Raw genomic sequence first — 22,030 nt, forward strand, 5'->3', positions numbered from 1 at the left:
CAGTGAGCACTGGCACTACATATTGTTCAAGAGCAGTCCTGCTGCTCATTTAGAGAGAGGGACTGACAGATAATCAATGGCGACCCATTCTGCCACCCTCAAGCAACATAAAGCAGAGCTTGCAGGGGAAAGGGCAAAAACAGAATAACTGTCAGGGCTGAAGATGGGCAGCTTTTATACTAGACAGATTATTTCATTAAGCCACACTTATGCTTAGGGGAAAGTGGATTTTCACATCCCCTTCTCTGTACTTTTCTGAATGGACTCACAACATTCCTAAGACCTTGTTCATCCATGTATAAAACCCAACTTACAGGTTCCCCCTTGGGACCAGGAAGACCTGGCAGTCCTTCTCGTCCAGGAGAGCCATCTATGCCAGGAAGACCAGGAGGTCCTGGGAAACCAGTGTCCCCTTTATCACCTTTCAATCCTGGGAAAGCTAGGCTGTCCCCGGGGTCCCCTTTAGAACCAGGAAGCCCAGGCGGACCTGGAGGTCCTGGAAATCCCTAAGGAAAGAAAAGTAAGCATTTTAGGTTTTTCCTCTATTGCCTTGCTGAATGCTGCAATTTTATGACAATAGGTTCATGGTAATTAGAGCTGGAAAAAGGACTGTTGAATAGGAATTTTTCCCTGTGCAAATGAAAGGACATGTAGTTATCAGTAAACTGATATTATGCTTAAGATAAATTATATTCAATTCCCTCCATGAAACATACTAACAACACTTACTGGTGGCCCCACCAGCCCGGTTGAGCCAGTTAGCCCTTTTTCACCTTTTGGTCCTGGGAAACCACGAGATCCTGATTAAATAAAAGAATGCAAGATTTAGGCATTGGGAATATCTGGCACTCAGTTTGACATACACACTTGCCAAGGCTGAGGCAGCAGGAGAAATCTCTTAGAGCAGGCAAGATTTAGACAGGGGTAAAATTTTCAAAGGTTCCAATGTGACTCAGGCTCCTCAATCCAATTTTCAAAATACTTAGCATTTAAATGCCTGCGTCTCTTTGAAAGTCAAGGGGAACCAGACTCCTAAGTGCCAAAGTCACCCGGGCACTTTTGAAAATGTTATCCTAGACCTTAAATTATTTTGAAGTCACCACAATTTTGTGAAATGATGACGAGATCCTTATCCATCACCAACTACTCTAATATTGAGGATAGCTCTACAATACATCAGTCTAATCTAGCAGATAAAGTCATAAATATTACTCACTCAAAAAAACTGTTATACAGATTACCTGTCCTATTAACACCCGCTGGGCCAAGTTAATCCCTAGCATATGTAATTGCAATTCCACTGATGTCATTGAAATTGCAAATGCCAACTTAAACCAAGACCAAATTCAGCCCACTGTTTTGGACAGCTTGATCTTAGGTGAGTAAAACAAATTTGTAACTAGAAGTTTATGTCAATGATATTGAAAGAGATCACCCCTCCAGTAATCTCTGAACTGGTTCTTTGTCTCTTTTGAAATAGGAAGGAGTTGAAATTCATTTCCCTTCCAGGTAACCGGGTAACAGATAATACTCTTAAGTAAGCACATTGCTTGTGACCCTCACTGACTAGTGGAAAATATCAAGCAGGAACATCTGTACCATTTTAAAAATCTGATTCTTAAGGATCAGATTTTCAAAAACGGGTGGACTTTCACATATACACAACTCGTGTATAGTGAACTCACGTGTGCCTCTGCATCCCATCACTTGGGCACAGAATGCGTACATACACATTGGAGTTCGGCTTTGTGTCTGAGTTTGCACACAAACCTGTGGGCCATAAAATAAAGAACAAAATGCAGCTAGCTTTTTTTTTTGTTTTACCTGGGCTACCTGGAGGTCCGGGTGGTCCCCTGTCCCCAGGAGGCCCAGAAATGCCAGTTCCTATACAATTAAAGCACGTCTCTCCCTTATCACCTAGAAAGAGTCACATTATAAAAGCAGATATGAGCATTTAGTTCTGGAAAACACAGCATCCAACATAACAGTACTGTCATTATATTTACCATATATTATATCATTGAATATGATAATTATAATTTTATATAATTATATGATATCTTAATAGATTAGCAGAAGGCTTCTCATAGACATCACCTTTAGCCTCCTTGATTTTTAGGAACTAAAGTAGCATTTAGATCTACTATCACCCGGAAAAGGACTCCAGGTACAGCGCATGGTACAGAGCAGATGTATCTGATGGAATTTGTTTAGCAAAAATACAAAACAAGACAAAGCAAAAAACAAAAACAAAAAAAACCTCTTTCAGTGTTGAAAAATCCAAATATAGAACTTTTTCCAAGTATTAGCTCCTTTACAGGGCAAATCTTTTGATATTAGGAGCTGGGATTTCAAAAGACATTAAATGTCAGTGTCAAGAGTTATAATCATGAAGATTCCAAGAAGAAAAAAACAACCAACCACTACAGGAAATGTTTAGTAAAGTACAGCTGGCATGAAAGCATTCTGATCATACTCTCTTAAAAAAAGCCCATAAGGTTTTTTAGAGGTTTAACAGTGTCATTGATGTACGTCAGGCTTTTCTATGACGCTTATCACTGTATTATCTGAGCATTTCCTACATATTCATGAATTTATCCTCTGACATGGGAGATGCTTTAAACAGCAAGAAAGAGATAAAGCATAGTTATGACACTGCACCTTTCTGGCCTCGCTCCCCCATAAAACCTTTGTCTCCTGGAGGTCCTGGAAAACCTGGAGGCCCTCGCTGACATACTCTGTCACCTAAAGGTGAAAGCGTTAAGAGAGAGAGAGAGAGAGAGTTAGCTGTACTATCAGTCGAACGGAGACAGGAAACACTAAACAGAGATTGGGGAAGCTCATTTTATTACTCCACACCAGACACTGGTAACGTGGGGCTGGGGCTTCTACGCTGCACAGCACAACAATGCAAGCCGTAAAACACAAGAAAATAAACAGTTACATCTACACGCCAATCAATATCCCCTTCCACTCCTCACTCCCACCCTGAGCAACCGATATGAAGCCATAACTCTGTTCATAAATGTGCCCATACATGCAGCAACACCCATGGGGAGGAACTCTCATGATACACAAAAGCCTCAGTGTAGAGACGTGAGGCTCCTTCCTGACTCCCCCTGGCACATCCATGCTAGCCTCTCCCTCCCAACGCCTTCCCAAAGTCCCAGTCAACCCCACAATCCCCCTCCGAGCCTGGCCCTTCACATCCCTCATTGAGCACAGACCACCAGAGCCCGCCTCCACACTCTCTGTTGCACAGCTTATCTCCCCCTCCTTAGACCTGGGAGGCAGGCTGGCAAAGTTAGAATACGAAGCAGCATATGGACCTGAACCATTCCATGGAGTTATTCTAAATATGGAGAATAACAATGTATTTAATTAAAATACCTCAAAAGTAGCCTATGCCCAAGATGTTATGTGGGACGTGTGTGTAGGGGAGGGGAGTTGGAGTTCATGGGGGATTTTGGCTGCTTAGTTAGAAGACCCAAAGAAACGTGAAGAAGATGGAGCAAAATTTAATATAGAGAGCACTTTTAAAAATGTTTCCTTTTCAAGTTATGAACTGTTTTACCGAAATAAAACAGAAATTTTAACTGTCCTCTAACAAGTTATTAAGCCAGATGTGGAGACTAAACTCAATCTCTAAAGAATGACAGAGAGGGACTTAATCCTTATTTAAATGCAAATCCTAACACATCCTTAAGTACTGTGTTATTTAGAATTTGCTAGCATGAGTTGGAAGCAGCAATATTCTGCATCTCTGGGGCCAGATCATTGGCCCTGCTCTATTAACACTGTGCCACTGGAGTGGTGCAAACTGACCTTAAAGCTGCCCAATACAGGGAAATCCTGGGCTGTAATAAAGCTTGTATAGCGTGTTTTACACACAGGGGTACATCAGGGCTGGCGGGAGCCAGGAAAAGGCATGGCGAGGCCACATCGAAACACAAGATGGCAATTCCTAGCTAGCAAGGGGACCCTTCCAGACAGCATAAAGTTAGGGCAGTCCTGTTGGTGCTCTAACTTGCATTAGGAGCTGGGAAGGAAGCATAGAGGTGACATGAAATCACCTTTGTCTCTCCATTACTTCAGCTGGAGCTGAACAGTGTCTCTGAAGCAGGGGGACAAAATAAGCCAACATCATAGATATTTAGTCTCTTTTCCTTGTTGTTGAGTAACTATCTATCTGTCAAGTGTTTCAAGGCTGCAGGTCAACGAAGTTATCACTTACTAGGAGGGATAGTTGTTCCGGGAGGTCCAGGGGCACCTGGCTGTCCAGGTGGCCCTGGCTGTCCATCAAGTCCAGGCTGTCCAGGTATGGAAACTCCGGGTAGACCTTGAATACCCTTCTGTCCTCGCTCCCCAGGCAAACCAGGGGGACCAGGTGGGCCTATACTTGCAATCCCTACAATGGAAAAAAAGTTAATTCTTCAGCATCTCTGGTTTAAATCATGGATTTTTGTAAAGGTGACAATGAAAGCTGGCTAGGTTGCTGCTATTACCATAGGCAACATCCTCTCTCTAAATCTTCATGTATGTGACCATGGCATAGGAGTTATATTATGGGATAAGTGTTTTCAACAGGCCTCCATAAAGAGAGCCAAATTACAGGCATACCCATATGTCTATGCAAACCAGGTAACTGCACATCCTGATGTACACGTGTGCGCACAAGTGTGGAATTTGGGGCAGGCAAATATTACATTTGCAGAGATTGACCCTGAGACTTAACATGAGTAAACAATTTAGGTAAGGAAGAAATCGTAACAGGACTAGTGAATGGAAAAACAGAGGGGAAAAATGTGTATTTCTTTGTCATAATTTTAGAGTTACCTAATGTTCTCCTTCACTGTACAGCTTTCTGATAGATATGGCTAGCAAGTTCCTTTGACCTCTTTCTAGACATGGTCCATCATCAACTCCACCTTTAAGCACCGGGCCAGTCTGTATTTAAACCTATATTTAACAGTCAGCCTCAACAGTGTTGACACAAACTCTTCTCCATACAAATGGAACTCTGATAATATACATTACATACAAGAAATGAAGGGCTAAGCTACCCTTAAGTTACTACTCCAGCATTCTTAACTGGTGATTCATTGACAGCCCTGAAGACTAGCTTCTTCTTCGAGTGCTTGCTCATATCCATTCCAGTAGGTGTACGCGCCGCGCGTGCACGTTCGTCGGAGAACTTTTACCCTAGCAACTCCAGTGGGCTGGCAGGTCGCCCCCTAGAGTGGCGCCGCCATGGCGGGTGATATATACCCCTGTCGGCCCGCCCGCTCCTCAGTTCCTTCTTACCGCCGTGTCGGTCGTTGGAACTGTGGAGCGCGGCATAGCTGACCTCCAAGCGTTGAACTCTTGTTCGACGTCTTGTGGGAGAAGCTCCTAAATTAACAGCCGCCTCCCAGATTTATTGCCATAGCGGCTGAGCAGGCTGTGGTTCGAAACCCGCACTTGCAACGCTCCGGCGGAATAGACCTTACGTGGCCCGAGCACGTCCATACGCCACGCCTCCCTGGACTTTGGCGGCCGAGCTTCTTGTCCATGCCGTTCCCTCTCGTTCACAGATGAACGACGGGAACATGGGCTGGATGGACGCTATAGATATCATTCCCTCGAGGAACCTATACTTGCGGCTCCACACCCCGAGCAGCGGGGGGGAATGGAGGCCGGAGCACTGCCAGGATGGTGGGCGTTCGCTTGTATGGTTTTTATTGAAGGGTTAGTAGGCGCGCGAGGTGGCGCATCTGCGAGAGTATCGTGACGGACCGGGGTCTGCCAACTTCGAGAGCCTCTTCAGCTTGCGATGCTCATGTTTTGTGCAACGCGTCTGAGGAGCGTCCTGCGTGAGCCTGAGGTCTAGCGGGGGGAACGGTAGTCGTCATCCCCGCACTGCTTTTCATCCGCGAGAATGACGAGAGACACCGGCAGAAGTGGCGTCAGTTGCGGTCAGCAGTTGGACAGCGTCTCTGGCATTGTGCGGGGGTTCGTCTCAGGCGGGTAGGGACGACTGTTCCTCTGCAGGGGATGCGGTGGCGAAACGTAGGTCTGGAGCCTTGCTCTGAACCAGCCGGACATGGTGAAGTTGCTGAGAACCCCTGGGCTTGTTGGTATGCCAAAGGGCATCCAGAAGCCCACTGCTGCGGCACCAGTTCCTGGACCCTCAGAAGAAGGCGGGGAACCTGTCAACGTCCGGTAGGACGCTGTCCGTCCTCAAGAGCTGAACCCTGTCGAGAGGGCCACGGGGGGGGCGGAACGCGAGTAGTGCGATCCAGCGCCCTCGACGGCGAACGGGCCCGCTCGGTGCGCGGTGAGCCCGGTGCCATAGAGCCATACCGGTGCGAGATCGTGGACCGGAACTGCCACCAGCCGATTGCCGGAGGGTCGACGGGATCTGACCTTCGGGCCGTGACCGGGCTCCTCGGTCACGGTGCCGTATAGCGGGGCTGAACCGGAGCGGTGCCGGAGGAGTACCGGGACCGACGTGAAGATGATCGGCGCCGCGAAGTGACGGACCGGTGCCGCGGGAGAGAGCGCGTGCCGGGAGTTGCGGAGCGGCGCTCGAACCCAGACCTCCCTCTGGACCGATCGGTGCCCGCGAGCGTGATCGGTGGCCGGACCGCGAGAATCCGGGGACAGTGCTCTTCATCCGCGTCAGGTTGCCCTTGGGAAGTTACAACCGCAACGCGCGGTGCCGGGGGTTGGGCAGCCCAGCTCCATCAAGGCGATAAGGTCCTTGCCGACGAGAATGTCTCGGGCGTGGACGGGACTACGAGCTAACCCCAGATCGGGCGGAGCTAAGAGGGATCGACTCGACGACCTGCCCGGGCCCGGAGTCACGAAGCCCTGCGCGGCCGGCGGGGCCGGCCGTCGGCATCGGGTGGCTCCTTCCGGGGCTGCTATGCCGGGGGTAAGACGAGAGACCTCTTCCCAGGAGGGGCCGAGATAGCACAATATTGGAACGATGGGCGGTTGCCATGGTTGCGCTTTCGCGGTGCCGAGGGATTCCCGGTGCCGGAGCCGCACTCCGGTGCCGACGGCGCGGGGTGAAGTGCCGCTCCATTAAGGGAGCGTCCGGAGCGTTGGTCTCGCCTCCTTCTTAGTTCGCGGCGGAAAGCTTTGCAGATGCGGCACTTCTCGGGATGTGTGATTCCCCCCAGGCACTTTAAGCAGGCGTCGTGGGATCACGGGTGGCATCGGCTTCTTACAAGCGAGCATGCTTTGCAATCCCGGCGAAACCAGGCATCCGCCGCGCGCCGGGCGCGGAGAGGCTAGAGCCCGAAACCCGCTAATAACTAACTATATATACGACAACACTATTAACTATAACTACAACTATATAATACTAAGTAAAACTACAATAACTGGTAACTATAACTATAACAAGAGAAGCTAGGACGTGGAGTCAGCGACCCCCTCCTGGACGAAGGCAGAAGGGTCGCGCGCACTTCGCTGCAGGCGTCTTTGGACGCAGCTGACTCGGCCGCTAGGACCATCGCCTCCGGAGTCACTATGCGCCGCATCTCCTGGCTACAGGTCTCTGGTCTCCCTCCGGAACTCCAGACCACAATACAGGACCTTCCGTTTGAGGGCCAGGGCCTATTTTTCTGAAAAGGACAGACCCGCGCTGCAAAGTCTTAAGGACAACAGGGTCATTATGCGTGCCCTCGGGATGCACACGCCAGTAACGCAGCGTCGTCCGTTCAGGCCGCAACAACAGCGCAGGCCCTTCCCGCAGCCCAGACAAAGGCAGGACTTTGCCAGGAGACGTAACAGAAGTGGCAGGGCGACACTCTGGCAACCACGGGGCCAAACTCAAGGTCCCTCCAAGCCATCCTCCGGTCCGAAGCCGTCCTTTTGAAGGTGCGCCGGGGGCGCTGTACCAGTTTTTTCCATGGATCCATCTCCTCCCTTTTCCAACCGTCTCTCGTTCTTCCTCCCGGCGTGGCGCCAGCTTACTACGGACCGTTGGGTCCTCCGCACGCTGCGGCTTGGGTACCACCTGCAGTTTGCTTCGTGCCCGCCCTCCCCCCCTTCCTCGTCCCTCTTCAGGGACCCCTCTCACGAGCAAATCCTCCTACAAGAGGTTGCAACGCTCCTCGACAAGGGGCGTGGAGGGGTGCCGAGGACGAGACGGGAAGGGGGTTCTACTCCCGTTACTTTCTGATCCCCAAAGCCAAGGGAGGTCTCCGACCCATCCTCGATCTCCGCGGACTCAACAGATACCTACTCAAGTTGAAGTTCCGCATGGTTTCCTTGGGACCATTATCCCTTCCCTGGATCCCGGAGACTGGTACGCCGCCCTCGACATGCAGGACGCCTATTTCCATATCTCCATCTTCCGCCCCATCGAAGATTCCTCCGCTTCATTGTCGGCGGCAGGCACTATCAATTCACGGTCCTTCCGTTCGGACTCTCCACGGGCCCCGAGAGTGTTCACCAAATGCATGGCCGTAGTCGTCGCCTTTTCTCCGTCGCAGTCGGGTACACACGTGTTCCCCTACCTCGACGACTGGCTTATCCGGGGGCCTTCACAGGATCGAGTCCAGGAACACGTCCAAGTGGTCAGCCACCTTTTCTCCACCTCGGGCTACTACTCAATGTGGAGAAGTCCACTCTATCCCCTACTCAGAGGATAGAGTTTATCGGAGCCGTTCTGGACTCTACTATAGCCCGGGCGGTCCTTCCTCCAGCACGGTTCCAGACGCTGTCAGCCATCATCCGCGGGCTACAGTCGGCACCTCTGACCTCCCTGCGCACTTGCCTGACGCTGTTGGGCACATGGCAGCCTGCACTTTCGTCACAGCGCACGCCCGACTCCGCCTCCGGCCCCTACAATCCTGGCTCATCCCTCAGCTCCGTTCGGCCAGGCGCACGTTGGACACGGTGGTCACGATTCCACAAGTCGTCCTCCTCTCTCTCCAATGGTGGCTAGATCAGTCCGTCGTATGTGCGGGGCTTCCATTTCATCAGCCCCAGCCCTCGCTGTCCCTGACGACGGACGCGTCAGATTTGGGATGGGGGCTCACCTAGGGACCCTCCGGACCCAGGGGCGCTGGTCTCCTCCCGAGCTCGCCCTGCATATCAACGTCCGGGAGTTGAGAGCGGTCCGCCTGGCTTGTCTCGCGTTTCGTCGTCAGATCCAGGGCCGCTGTGTCTCAGTCTTTATCGACAACACGACGGCAGTTTACTACGTGAACAAGCAAGGCGGAACGAAATCTCCTCTTCTTTCTCGGGAAGCAACGATACTGTGGGAATTTTGCATAGCCCACTCGGTTCACCTGATTGCTTCCTACTTGCCCGGGGCTCGAAATACCCTGGCGGACCATCTCAGCCGGTCCTTCAGCTCCCACGAATGGTCCCTTCGCCCGGACGTCGCCCTTGCTCTCTTCCGGCAGTGGGGGCATCCCCACGTGGACCTCTTTGCAACGCGCAGGAACAGGAAGTGCCCGATGTTCTGCTCTTTCCAGGGCCGCGAGCCGGGCTCGATAGCGGACGCCTTTCTAATTCCCTGGACAACGCACCTCTTCTATGCGTTCCCCCCGTTCCCGTTAGTCCACAAGGTCCTTCTGAAGGCGCGCAGGGACAGGGCCCGCTTGATTTTGATCGCTCCGGCATGGGCCCGCCAGCATTGGTACTCTCTGTTGCTGGACCTGTCGGTAGTCGACCCGGTCCCCTGCCTCTTCACCTGGACCTGATCACACAGGACCACGGCCGCCTTTGTCACCGGACCTCCAGTCGCTGCACCTCTCAGCGTGGCTCCTGAGTGGCTAACTCGGTCCGAATTACATTGCTCTTCCCCAGTGAGGCAGGTCCTTCTGGGAAGTAGAAAACCATCTACAGGGCGACATACGTAGCCAATGGAAGCGTTTTACGTGCTGGTGCGCGGAAAAGCGCTTCCATCCCACCGATGTTTCCATACCAGTGATTCTAGATTACCTTTGGTCGCTCAAGGAGCAAGGCCTGGCACTGTCCTCTCTCCGCGTTCACTTAGCGGCCATCTCCACTTTTCACCCAGGGAGTGAAGACAGCTCGGTCTTCTCGCACCCAATGGTGTCTAGATTCCTCAAAGGGCTGGAGCGCCTTTACCCGCAGGTCCGCCCCCCAGCCCCCTCCTGGGATCTCAACCTGGTGCTCCCGTCTCATGTCTCCCCGTTTGAGCCGCTGGCTACGTGTTCCCTTCTTTACTTGTCCTGGAAGACGGCATTCCTGGTGGCGATCACTTCTGCTCGGCGCGTGTCGGAGCTGCGCGCCCTCGTCGTGGATCCCCCGTATACGGTGTTCCATCGGGACAAGGTGCAACTGAGGCCGCACCCCGCATTTCTTCCCAAGGTCGTCTCGGCCTTTCATGTCAACCAAGACATATTCCTACCTGTCTTCTTCCAAAACCACACTTGTCTCGCAAGGAGCAGCAGTTACACTCCTTAGACGTGCGCAGAGCGCTCGCCTTTTTTTACATAGAGCGAACCAAACCATTCCGTAAGTCCGCCCAACTCTTTGTTGCCGTCGCGGAACGAGTTAGAGGGTTACCAGTCTCCTCTCAGAGGATTTCCTCATGGGTGACTTCCTGTATACGGACCTGTTACGACCTGGCCCATCTTCCTCCGGGCAGAGTAACGGCGCACTCTACCAGAGCCCAGGCTTCATCGACAGCGTTCCTCGCACGAGACCTGCCGGCCCACTGGAGTTGCTAGGGTAAAAGTTCTCCGACGAACGTGCACGCGCGGCGCGTACACCTACTGGAATGGATATGAGCAACACATCTCGAAGAACAACAGTTACAAAGGTGAGTAACCGTGTTATCCTCTATGCAGCACAGAACAGAGAACGCATGGACCATGATTGTTCAAGAGTCCTCATGCCTCAACCCTCAGCTGGAGGACCATCTCCAGGGCTCAAAGGTAGCTTTCAATAGTTTTGCCTTCACTGGTCATTCAGTCCATCTGTCAACCAGGTTGTCAATTGTGATGGTGATTATTGCTACACTGCCACCACCCCACTAGGCAATGAACTAAGATCATGAAGCTAACTAACTCTCCAGACAGCAAAATACACAAGCAATTCACCTCAACTCTTACCTGGAGGCCCTGGCAAGCCGGGAGACCCTGCCAAGCCAGGATATCCACGCTCGCCTTTGGGTCCTGGAAATCCTGGAAGTCCTTTGCTCCCTTTTGGTCCCACTTCTGCACCATTTCCCGTGATCTGTTATATCAACAAGCCAAGAAAAAGTCACTAGAAAGGTGGAGAGGTGTGTCAGTGTGTAGCAAAGCCACAAGAGCCAGCTCACAACATTTCAAACCAATGGCACAATCCTCCTAATGCAACTGGGATCCCAAATAAAACTCAGTTAAAAGAAAGTTCCCTCTTCCAGCAGAGTGCACTATTACTGTAAGGTTGTACTGCATTCCCACATGGTTTGCTAAAAAATACTAGAGCACATTTCATTCTTGTGGGTTGAAAGCCAAATGATGTCAGAGTGAGCGCAAGAAAGGTTTCCACAGCCAAGCCTCAGGGCACAGTCCCTTCCCAAAAAACACAGAGAAGAAAACCTAAAATACCCTCCCCAACTACAGAATCTTCACCCCAGGCATTTAAAAACCTTTTGCTTTAAAACCTTTTATTTCAAAATAATATATTCAACTGCAGTTTCAACGATGGTGCAAATCCATAGCAATACCACATATGTTAATGGAGATATTCTGGATTTGCATCAGCGTAACAGGGCAGAATTTCATCCTATTCTTTGTTTCAGGGGGACTGCTTGTGGAATAAGATACTACTCTCTGAAGTGAGGCTGAATCTGACTATGTGAGAACTCCTGATGACATCATTAGAATTTCTCAGTTGCAGACCCTCCATGACCTACAGAATTAGATGAATGTGGATTATTATATGAATAATAGCATGGGAATATTTATATTTTCATAGTGCTGCTCACTGTGGGGATGTTTAGAGCAGGTTGGAAAAAATTCAGATTTCATTGAAAAAAGCCACTTTCCATCAGAAAAAAATTGACTGAAAATTTTTGCCCAGCTCTATTGATCTTGATCTTAATTTAAGCTGGTTTTATTGCATTGCCTTCAGTGGATTTGCCTCTGATTTACACTGGTGTGAGATCTGAATCTGGCCTTGTGTTTACAACTGAAAGACCTTGGAATGCAAGATCACACATCCTAAAGGAAGGGAGCAGTCGGCTGTGGTGACTAACACCCAGTGCTACCTGCTGGATCTCTCAGGCAGCAGTATTAACTGGAGACCCTAATGCCTGGAAGAAATGAGGAGACAAAATGGCACACTGCCAACCAAATAGAAGAAAAGGAGAAGAAGGCAAAAGCAACTTACAACTCCAGGAGGACCAGGCAGACCACGTTCACCTTTCAGACCCTGCCAATGATATATTTACAGATTATTGAATGACATATTTGTGAACAAGAGAGCTAAAAAATTAGTTTTCAAAAAAGTGTCTTATGTTCTTATGTGTCAGGAAACAAGTGATTGCAAAGATTCTATTGCAGGTTAACAGATAAGGCAAGGCAATGCAATTTCTATTCAGTAGGCACTGGGCATTGGTGTGTAAGCTTCAGTGACAGGCAGGCTTTCACTCTATTCTAGCAGTAAAGACAAAATAACCCACACTCACCTTTTCACCATCTCTTCCTGGAACACCATTTAAACCAGGCTCGCCAGGTAAACCCTTCAGGGAAAGGGAAAAAAAAAAAAATCCTCAAAATATTCACTGCAGATATCTCAAGAGCATTACAAAGAATCTGCTTAGGTAAGAAACGTATAAGATACTCACATCCCTACCGGGCTGGCCAGGATCTCCATCTTTGCCGGGTTTCCCCTTCAAAACACAAACGTGCATTGAAAAAGAAAAAGTTTTAGTGGCAAAGAGCCATTGTCAGGAATTACATGATTTGTTTCCCTTTGTAATAGATAAATGAAGCAAACTCTCTCTAGAATGCAACCCCTATGATAAATCTCACAATTAAGAGAGGTGTAATCAGCTGGCATTAATTAAAATGAAAAGTCACATAGAAAACAAGGGTAACAAAAGCTTGATAAACAGAAATCCTAAGTATTATCAGAATGCAGCATAAAATGACCTCAAACTTAACAAATGCTGATTCCTCCGTACTGAATGTTTTCCCGGATATAGATTTAAGGCTTAAATTCTGATTCTATTCTGAAAAGTGACTTGCACCATTTTTACTGTTAGCAGTGCAATAACACCATATATTGGGGACAGTGAGTTGGATTCTACTGCAACTCAGTCATCAACAGCACTGTCGATTAGGTTTAGTCAGAGCCAAAATGCACCTTTAGTCACACTCAAACAACCCCCCAGCAGACAACAGGAGCCACACAGGTGTAACTAGGACACAGGGTGGTTTGCAGAATTTTTATCACTAGTGATGATGCTCAAGCTGGGAAAAAAACAGTGCTTTGAGATCCCACGCTGATTTTCAGAGGCTGGCAATTACAAAATCATCTCAGTACTTGTAAAAGAGCCCATTTGATACAGAAATTGAGCCACATGAAATAAAGATGGAACCCCACATGCTACTGTAGAGTCACACCTCATAGCAGAACTGCATTTCGAGCCCCCAGTAAACATAAATGTCCCGAATCAAAGGGGACAAATATACTGTGGGTAAAAGTTAGGATGAAAGAAAACATTTGTACTCTTTCTGATCTATGCAGGTTTGTGTGGCCGCCGTAATTAATATCTCACAGTGAAGCAACTTGAGAAAGCATGCAAAATATAATGGGCGTTTTGGCCTTATATTCTTCCCTCTCTATCCCATGCCCAAAAAAACCGAATCAAAACAAACCCCCTCCTTAGTGAAGCCTAGGACTCCAGAATGCTGAATTCATAAATGGACTTTTTGTACAGTCTTTCTTTAAACCAGGGGCGGGAAATGGGGAAACCTATCAAAGCATTTTGTCTCACCTGGTTGACCTCTGTGAAACCTATGGGTCTGATATTCAGAGGGGCTCACTGCCCTCAATTGAAGTTGTGGGTGCAGGAATAACATAAGGAAACTAACTTCCAACAGAGAATTTAAGAACTGATGGCAGCTTGTCTTTATGTCATCTCCTCAGTCCACCTACTGGACTCCTGCTGATCTTACTTCACCCCGCTGACCTGTGATACCCAAACCAATCCAAACTCAAGAAAGGTGTATAGTTGGCTCTGAATCCATGACTGAAATGACCTATTGCCATCCCTAAAAGGTATACAGTTACCCTGTGTTTCCCCTCACCAGACTGCATATACACAGCAACAACTCCTCCACAGACAGGAAATTATAATAAAAGTTCACTCCTGTTTTCAAAGGCTACTGTTCTGCTCACTCACCTCAGAGATAACTCCATTTAGAATGGCTTTTCACGTACCAGCTTACAAATGTGTCAATAGCATGACTTACTGGGATTCTGTTAGGATAACTGAATGGAGACCCTCTCTGAAAGGAAACTGCCTCTCAAATGGTGCTGACTCAACAACTTTAAAGAAAAGTTGCATACATAACTGTAAAGAGTTTATTTCTAATGCTTGTGACAGAGATTCTACCCCTTTTGTTCCTGCCTCAAGATTAAGATTTACACGCAGGGTAATTCCAGTAGGGTGCATTGAAAAGGTGCTTTTACACTCAGCTAGAATCACACCAGTGAATCACTAGTGCCATTTGCAATATCTTGTCACATCACTGGAGGAAAGAAAATCTCTTACCAAGAGAGTCTGATGGCCTGAATTCAATATTTGCTTAATTCTCAAAGCTAAAAGCATTTGGAAAAATAAAATCTTTGGTTCAAGGAAGTTACTTACTCTTTTGCCTGGCTCTCCTTGCTCACCTTTTTCACCTTTCATGCCACCTGGAGGACCCTGAACACACAAACATTGTCTTACACTCAGCCCATGGGGACAGAGCAGAACAAATTTACAATTCTCTTACATTATTCTAAGAAAAAAAATGCCACTGTGGGAATTACTCACAGGAGGACCTACTGGCCCAGGGGGTCCTGGTGGACCTCGTTCTCCTGGAATACCCTGTCAGGCATGGGGGAAAAGAGAGAGAAGGGAGTTAAAGCCCTTACCACCCAACATTGGGTCAACATTGTTTTAAACAGGATTTTGCTGCCATTTAAACTTCTTTATGTGCCCTGAGTGCTAATGGTTCTTGTCAAGTGTCTTTAATCCATATGTATCCCAAAGTTACTGGTACAAATGTTATTAACTGATAAGTCTATTTATTTCAATGAATCACTGAGATACAATTGCCTCTTGCATATAGCACAGTGGCTGGCTAGCTGCTCACAGCTGTGCTGCATAACAGTCTAGGCCAGGAAATAAAAATAACCTAGCCAGTTGAAATTACAGGAGGATAGTCAAGGGGCAGAGAGTAATTACTGAAGTTGCAAGGACACCATTAACACCTCTACTCTTGGGAGTAACGCAATTGGATTTTTAGTGGAAAAGTAGGACCTCTGTTTTCTATAGCTGCACCTCCAGCAGCACATGCTGAATACCTAGTTCATTATTAATTTAGAGGGAAGAGTATCAGCTACTGAATCCCTCAAAGCATTTCATGCAGTATTTGCTTTTCTCCTGCAGGGGTTCCATCCACATACAGGCTCAGCCTGACCCTGCTTAGCTTGTGCAATTAGCTGAGATCACAACTTCAGGTGTGATGGCCCCAGGCCACCATTAAATTTGGGATGGCTCCTTTACAGGATGAATAAAAACTGAGTTGTGATGGTCATCAGTCTATAAAAGTTCACTTCCAAGTATATTACTTTCACCAAAAGTCTAAATATTTACCTTAAAATTATTGCTAGTGTAAGGACAAATGGAATTTGCTGGGAGATTGTGTTTTTAGGTCTCGGTGCTTTCTAAGGAATGTACAGTCATGCTGTCTCCTTTTGTATATTTACACAGCTATCTTTTGGGCATTATTAGACTGTCAGAGACCCCAGATGCAATAGTGTGTAAGCTGAAATTAAAGCTCAAAAGGAGAAATCCAGACATGCCAAATCCATGAAAAAAAATGCAGAAATTGGGCTTGTTTTTGGCTTAATTGGCTTGTGAGAGTTGCTTGTTGGCTAGTTTTTGGCTTGTAGCTTGTTGCTTCTTTTTTCTGACCAGCTCCCAGCAAGCATGGGCAAGGGGTGGGGAAAGCAGGGGCAAGGGGGGGAGAGAGTCAGGGGTGCACAGCAGGCCCACCACAGTCCCAGACTGCATACCAGGGGGATCTAGTCACATAGAGAGTGTTGAGGTTCTTAGGGACTGGCTTGTTTTGAAATGGGATTAGCTTGATTTTTGGCTTATTGTGAAAGTCAGGGTGCTTATTTACTGCGTGAAAGTTGGCATCTGTGGTGAAATACTGAAGTCAATGGAAGTATTGCCATTGCTCTCAATGGGGCCAGAATTTCCCAACAAATTTAGAATTAAAGGGATCGCCACTTCTCTGCTTCTTCATCTACTACCCTGGGCCCAGTGAATCAGGGAGCACCAGAGTCTCCCACCTTCCAGGATGACTCCATAGAGCAGATGTGTATAGTGGATAGATCTGAAGGATGCTTCAATAGGGTCAAAGATTCTTATGAAGGAAAGGACAAATTGCTTTGGTCAAAGTGAAAGGAGGAGAGGTCTGGCACTCCTTCCCACATCCCGCTTAAGGACAAACTACCAGTGCTTTCTTCTGAAATGTTTGACAACAAAAACAGGATGAAAAGGTAGATGGAATGAAGCAAGATGTTAATCCTAAAACAACTTTAGAAAACTAAAACTAATTCCAGGGTCTGATTGAAGTTATTCAGAAATTCAGATATCCTGGTGATGGGTGCAGTATAAGCAGAACAGAAGAAGGACCACTCCTACCTCAAAATATACACCTCTTCCCTTGCCTAAGGTCAGGCTGGTGTTTGGCATTACCACATAACTTCAAAGGAAAAAAACACAAAGCACTCATGTGCCTGCTTGTGCTGCCTGACTCGTCTGGGATAGCCCCCGTAAAAGAAATGGGATTATGAAAAGTTGTCGGATGAACAGGACAGGACAAATTTTAGTATCTTCAGAACTGGCATCTCTCCCAATGACTTTTCAGCAGTGAAGGGTGGGGAAGTTTCTGTACAAGTTAAAGCAACAGTTCGGAAAATGGAACTTAAAAATCAGTAGCATTATTGCCAGCAAGGCTACACTGGGGTAGCTAGATGTGCATATTTAGGTGCTTAGAAAGTGGAAAATGACTTTATTTAGACCAAAAGAAAGAAGGGACTCAAGATGTCATATATGACAAGGATGTTAAGTCAGCTGCATTTTAGTTTTTACAGGACCCCTCATTATAGTATGATAGATGCATCTGAGATTTTCACAGATGTGTAATGAATGGGAATTGGGCATCTGAATCCTGAGAGCTTGGAAAATCTCAGCCTGGATGTTTAGAGTTGACTAGCCATTCAAATCTTGCGGTGGAAGGTTAGTTACTTTTATTGTTTCCATAGGATTTCATTTGGGAGATTGTTTCTTGTGTAGTTAAATTTTTTCAATACTGGAAACATGTGGAGATGGCTCAGACATTGTCCAAAATGAAACAACTGAACCAATATGATTGAAACATCCTCTGATACAGGGAAAATGGATAGGCTTGGCTGAGACAAATGACAATTTAGTGCCTTGGAAAAAGCTGCAGGACCCCCAACAAGCTATACTTTGGGGGATGTCATTCTGAGTAGAACAGCCTCCACTGAATGAGCTGCTCTAAGTAGCTGTACATGTGCCTACCACAGATGGACACAGTTTCCTCCACTCCCACTCACCTGATCTCCTTTCTGAAACTCTACGTCGTTTGGTCTCTTCTGCTCCCCAATTTGTCCTGGTGGCCCTGGAGGTCCCTGAAGGCCTTGGTCACCCTAACACCCAAAAAGATGGAAAAATATATAAAACTTCCCAGGCTATCACAGATATGGACAACATGAGCCATGCCAGTATGCAGTAAAAGAAGCTCGAATCATTCTGAAAGCAATACAGTAAAAATCCCCTACTCACTTTTTCACCCTTGGGTCCTTGGAAGTTCAAACCCATATTGCCCTGCAAAGAGTTAAAATAAACAATGCTTAGAACAGAGGTGAACAATACTAAAGGAAAAATAAGAAAAGAAGGCGGTGTGTGTGTGTGTGGTGGTGGTGGGGGGTTACCTTAGGCCCTGGAAGCCCTTTTGGACCAGGAGGTCCCTGTAAAACAAAACAAAACAAGATCATTCTGTTATAACACTTTCTGCTCAGGGGATTGCAAAGCACTTTGGAAACAATGATGAGGAGTTATGTTAATAAATAATATCACTGCGAATAATTTTGAAAGATCTGACCTGTATCTTGTCCTAGTTATTTACATTACACCCATATTGACTGGGCATTTGTGACTCCCACTGAGAGCTGGTCCTCATGCCCAGAAGCTTTACTTGGTACATTAGTATACACAACAAATTGCTTCCTTATTTAATTTGCCCAGTGGCAGGTTCAAGTGGAACCCCAAATCCAACACTGATCCATGTGAAAATCTCACCTCGCCCCATCCCCAGAGGCTCATAGTGCCCAGAAGGGATAGAAGCAATACCATTCCACTGCAGAGTGTGGTAGGAGGATAGGAGGAGACAGCACAAGAGCTCCCTCTACTGTGGTGCACAAGGGGCTTTGGCACAGACTGAAAATATGACTGGTGGATCTGGGATGCATTTAAGCCATCGCAAATGGTTATCTAGTGGGTGCAGCAGCTGCAGGGGCACTGAAACAAGCAGGAGTGCTGAAAGCCATTGAACAAAACTGTAAACCCTGTGTAGGATGGAAGCCGTGCACACAGTTACTATTATGACTTCAAGCCAGAGGATGCTCAGTGAGCAGCTATGGGGATTGCTATGGTCCTGAGCTGCAGTAGCTATCACTCAGCAGCTTTGCTCCAACTGAAGGCCTGGGCAAGGAGAATTCTCTTCCCCTGTTGCTGAGAAGCTAAATTTGCTTCTAAGGATAGAAAATAATTAAATTCTATGTGATTAGCTAAGGAATCTTACCGTTAAACCTGGTGGCCCAGGGGGACCAATAGGACCTTGTGCGCCCAAGGGACCAGGTGGGCCCTGTTGGGAAAGAGAAAGGAGGAGTCAGAGATGCCCCTTTCAATGAAAAGCTCCATCTGACATCAGTTTTGGAGGGTCACAGCCATGCAGACAAGAATTAGCATCCCATAAATGTCAACTCCAAAGACCCAACCATGGCCCTGTGGTCTCAAGGCTACCAATACTATGGGGAACTTACAGCAACTTAACACTAGAAAGTGCCTTACTGTCAGCTTTCAAGGTCCTTCTTTGGATTACACAGGATTTATTTTTTTTTTTATAAAACCAAACAAAACACTTTTACTCTCTTCCTACATGAAGCAAAAATAACAGATCACTCTGCATTTCTATGATCTCTTCCAACCAAGAGTAGACAGCAGCAAGACACAGAGCAGAACAACAGGCCCAGTTTGAGAGACACCCACAGGCCCAGTTTGATCAGACTAGTTCTGTGGTTTGCCTCTCTGTAGCGCACCGGAAAACTGTATCCTGGCTGATGTCCTGAGGAGACTCATGGGCTCCTCATTCTCTGCTCCTCTCACCTCTCCAGTAAAATTACTAATGGCTCAACAGGGGAGCGGACTATCTGGAATCATTAGCTGTTTGCACAGGAAGGTGTGGGAAGCAAAGACCCACTGATGGGCTGGAGCCATTGGACTGCTGAGGAGATGCAGCCTAAGGAGAACAGCTGAGGCTGTGCTCTCATTTCCCCTCATCCACGGCCCAGCAGGGCAGATGCTAGTTTCACTAAGGGAGAGGAATGGTAGAGAACTCAGGAACTAGCCCAGACTCAGAGTGCATCTCAAAGGGGCAGGGAAATACACCAATGCACTGTGGCAGCCAGAAGGTAGCTCTTAGCACTGCTGTACTCTGAAGACAGCAGACCCATGCCCTGATTGGCCCCCTGCTGGCTGTTTCACTCACATGCAACCTCACTTCCCAAAAACTATACAGTACATTAAATGTTGGACTTGTTCCTTTTATAGAAACACGTGCTTCAGAGTAGTGAATATTGTTCTAGACATTAATTATGCTGTCAGATTGAATTACTGTTCAGTTCAGTGTAGTCTGTCCCCTACCAAAAAGAATACAATCAACAAATACTTTAGGCAACTTACTTGTAACCCTGGAAGTCCTGGAAATCCTGGCTCACCTTTCTGGCCTGGCAGTGATGACAAAATTATTTCACCCGGATCACCCTAAAAGAGCAACAACTGATTTAAACAAATTAATACCACACTGCATTCTTCCACTTCAAGCTAGCTTCAACAGACAGTGAGGAGACATATTAATGCCCAGAGATATGTAAAACTACTATTTCTATAATACAGGTACTTAATTCTCCAATAAACAACCCTTTTAAAAAACGTTGCCTGTTCACTTACAGAATTAATTTATGAGGTGCTTAGAACCTTCTACCAGCCATCCAAGTATACCATATTTTTATCTGCATGCTGGATACAAGCACCCAACTTGAATTTCAAAAGGTTAGGGGATTAAAAGAAACATGAAAGAATAGCAAAAGCAACAAAAGGGTTGCCAGAAAATTGGGAGATAGTTGTGCAAACGATATCCCAGAGGACAGGCCCCACCTCATGAGATTACATTAGGGTCTGCAATTACCTTAGGCCATACAGCATAACTCATCGTTAAGCGTTATGTGGCTTTGTTACAAGTTTATTTACAAAAAAAAAATTGGTCAGGAAGTGGGCTGGGGAAAAAATGTGGCAGTGTTAAAGTCATAATTTCATGACCCCATCCTGCCAAGCTGTCCTTTCAGCAGCAGTTTGAGAGAACTTTTCCATAGTCCAAATTTAGTGTTTAATAGAAGTAAGTATATTTAAATTGGCTCTTGGCCCATATGCTCAAGTAGCTCAAAGAAACAAAAATAAAGGCTTAAAAAATTAATAAAATATGACTATATTTAAACAAGAAGGAAAAAGGTGCCTCTCTTATCCGTTGTGTAGATGTTTCCTAAGAGAATAGAACTCTTTGCATTACTCTCTTTGCATGATAATTTAAGTGATGTGTAATATTTTCTAACAGTAATTAGCTGGTGGGTGCACAAGCAAGCTACTTGTAAATCTTGGTGGTTTTAGGCCTTCTATTAGCCTAATGCCTCACAATATACCAGGGGCATTCACTAATAGCCTGCTTGTGCACACACCATTGTGTCTTATCGTTATATTAAATTACAATGGAAGGAAATTGTCCTTTAAAATAAGGATCTATGACTGTGAGGAGAATCAGATACCAAGGTTGGTGTGAAAGTGGTTTTCAGGTCTTGAGGAGAAGGGCGTATCTCTCTTTGCTTTGTGGATTTATCACCTGACCTGGAACCCATTCTAGTCACCTGTGATGATCACCATTTCCATTGTCCTTTGGGCAATGGGTAGGATCAACGGATTCTGAAGTTATTTCATTTTTTACCGCCAGCAAGCTCGGTGTGCTCCTTGCCATATGTGAGGCCAGTAACAAAGTGGTCAAAATAGCTGGCAGGCTAGAAATAACTTTCAAGGCCATGCTAATGATTTCTCTACAAATATTCGGTAGGATTTTCTGTATTTTAATCTATTCAGATTGTATGCACATACACCAAGATACACAGTTTAAAACACATTGCTATACTGTTAAATAGTTTCTATAAAAGAGCAGAGTTAATTCTAACTAAGACCTAAATCATCTACTTTTTTCTGTGAAGTAGCAATTTACATTCCAGCATATAGGAAGGTCTCTGTGTATTCCATGATCCTGTGACCGTGGAATTTCATCCCAGCTTCTTGCTAGCCTTCATGGTTGAGAAGAAAACTATTAAGCAAACAAATTGCCATGCTGTTGTTTTCCTGAGTCTGTGGAAAATTGCTGAAAGGTGTAAACTGCTCCATTCATCTTAATGGGGTATAACTCTAAAACCT

The 22,030-nt window shown here is 46.7% G+C and overlaps 1 protein-coding gene across 1 annotated transcript in view; it reads right to left on the minus strand.

The window, feature by feature from the left end:
• Positions 1–22,030, minus strand: part of COL4A5 (collagen type IV alpha 5 chain) — a 157,876-nt gene that overhangs the window by 49,318 nt on the left and 86,528 nt on the right. Inside the window, exons 9-24 of the mRNA XM_032788201.2 lie at positions 20,234–20,314; positions 19,074–19,136; positions 18,205–18,240; positions 18,056–18,097; positions 17,827–17,919; positions 15,005–15,058; positions 14,837–14,893; positions 12,806–12,850; positions 12,647–12,700; positions 12,349–12,390; positions 11,085–11,208; positions 4,235–4,408; positions 2,662–2,745; positions 1,825–1,917; positions 730–800; positions 315–506 (exon numbers count right to left, since the gene is read on the minus strand). Coding sequence (XP_032644092.1) covers positions 315–506; positions 730–800; positions 1,825–1,917; positions 2,662–2,745; positions 4,235–4,408; positions 11,085–11,208; positions 12,349–12,390; positions 12,647–12,700; positions 12,806–12,850; positions 14,837–14,893; positions 15,005–15,058; positions 17,827–17,919; positions 18,056–18,097; positions 18,205–18,240; positions 19,074–19,136; positions 20,234–20,314 — 1,305 coding nt within the window. The remainder of the gene's footprint in view (positions 1–314; positions 507–729; positions 801–1,824; positions 1,918–2,661; positions 2,746–4,234; positions 4,409–11,084; positions 11,209–12,348; positions 12,391–12,646; positions 12,701–12,805; positions 12,851–14,836; positions 14,894–15,004; positions 15,059–17,826; positions 17,920–18,055; positions 18,098–18,204; positions 18,241–19,073; positions 19,137–20,233; positions 20,315–22,030) is intronic.

This window comes from Chelonoidis abingdonii, chromosome 8 (assembly GCF_003597395.2).
Source record: "Chelonoidis abingdonii isolate Lonesome George chromosome 8, CheloAbing_2.0, whole genome shotgun sequence".
Classification (NCBI taxonomy): domain Eukaryota; kingdom Metazoa; phylum Chordata; order Testudines; family Testudinidae; genus Chelonoidis; species Chelonoidis abingdonii.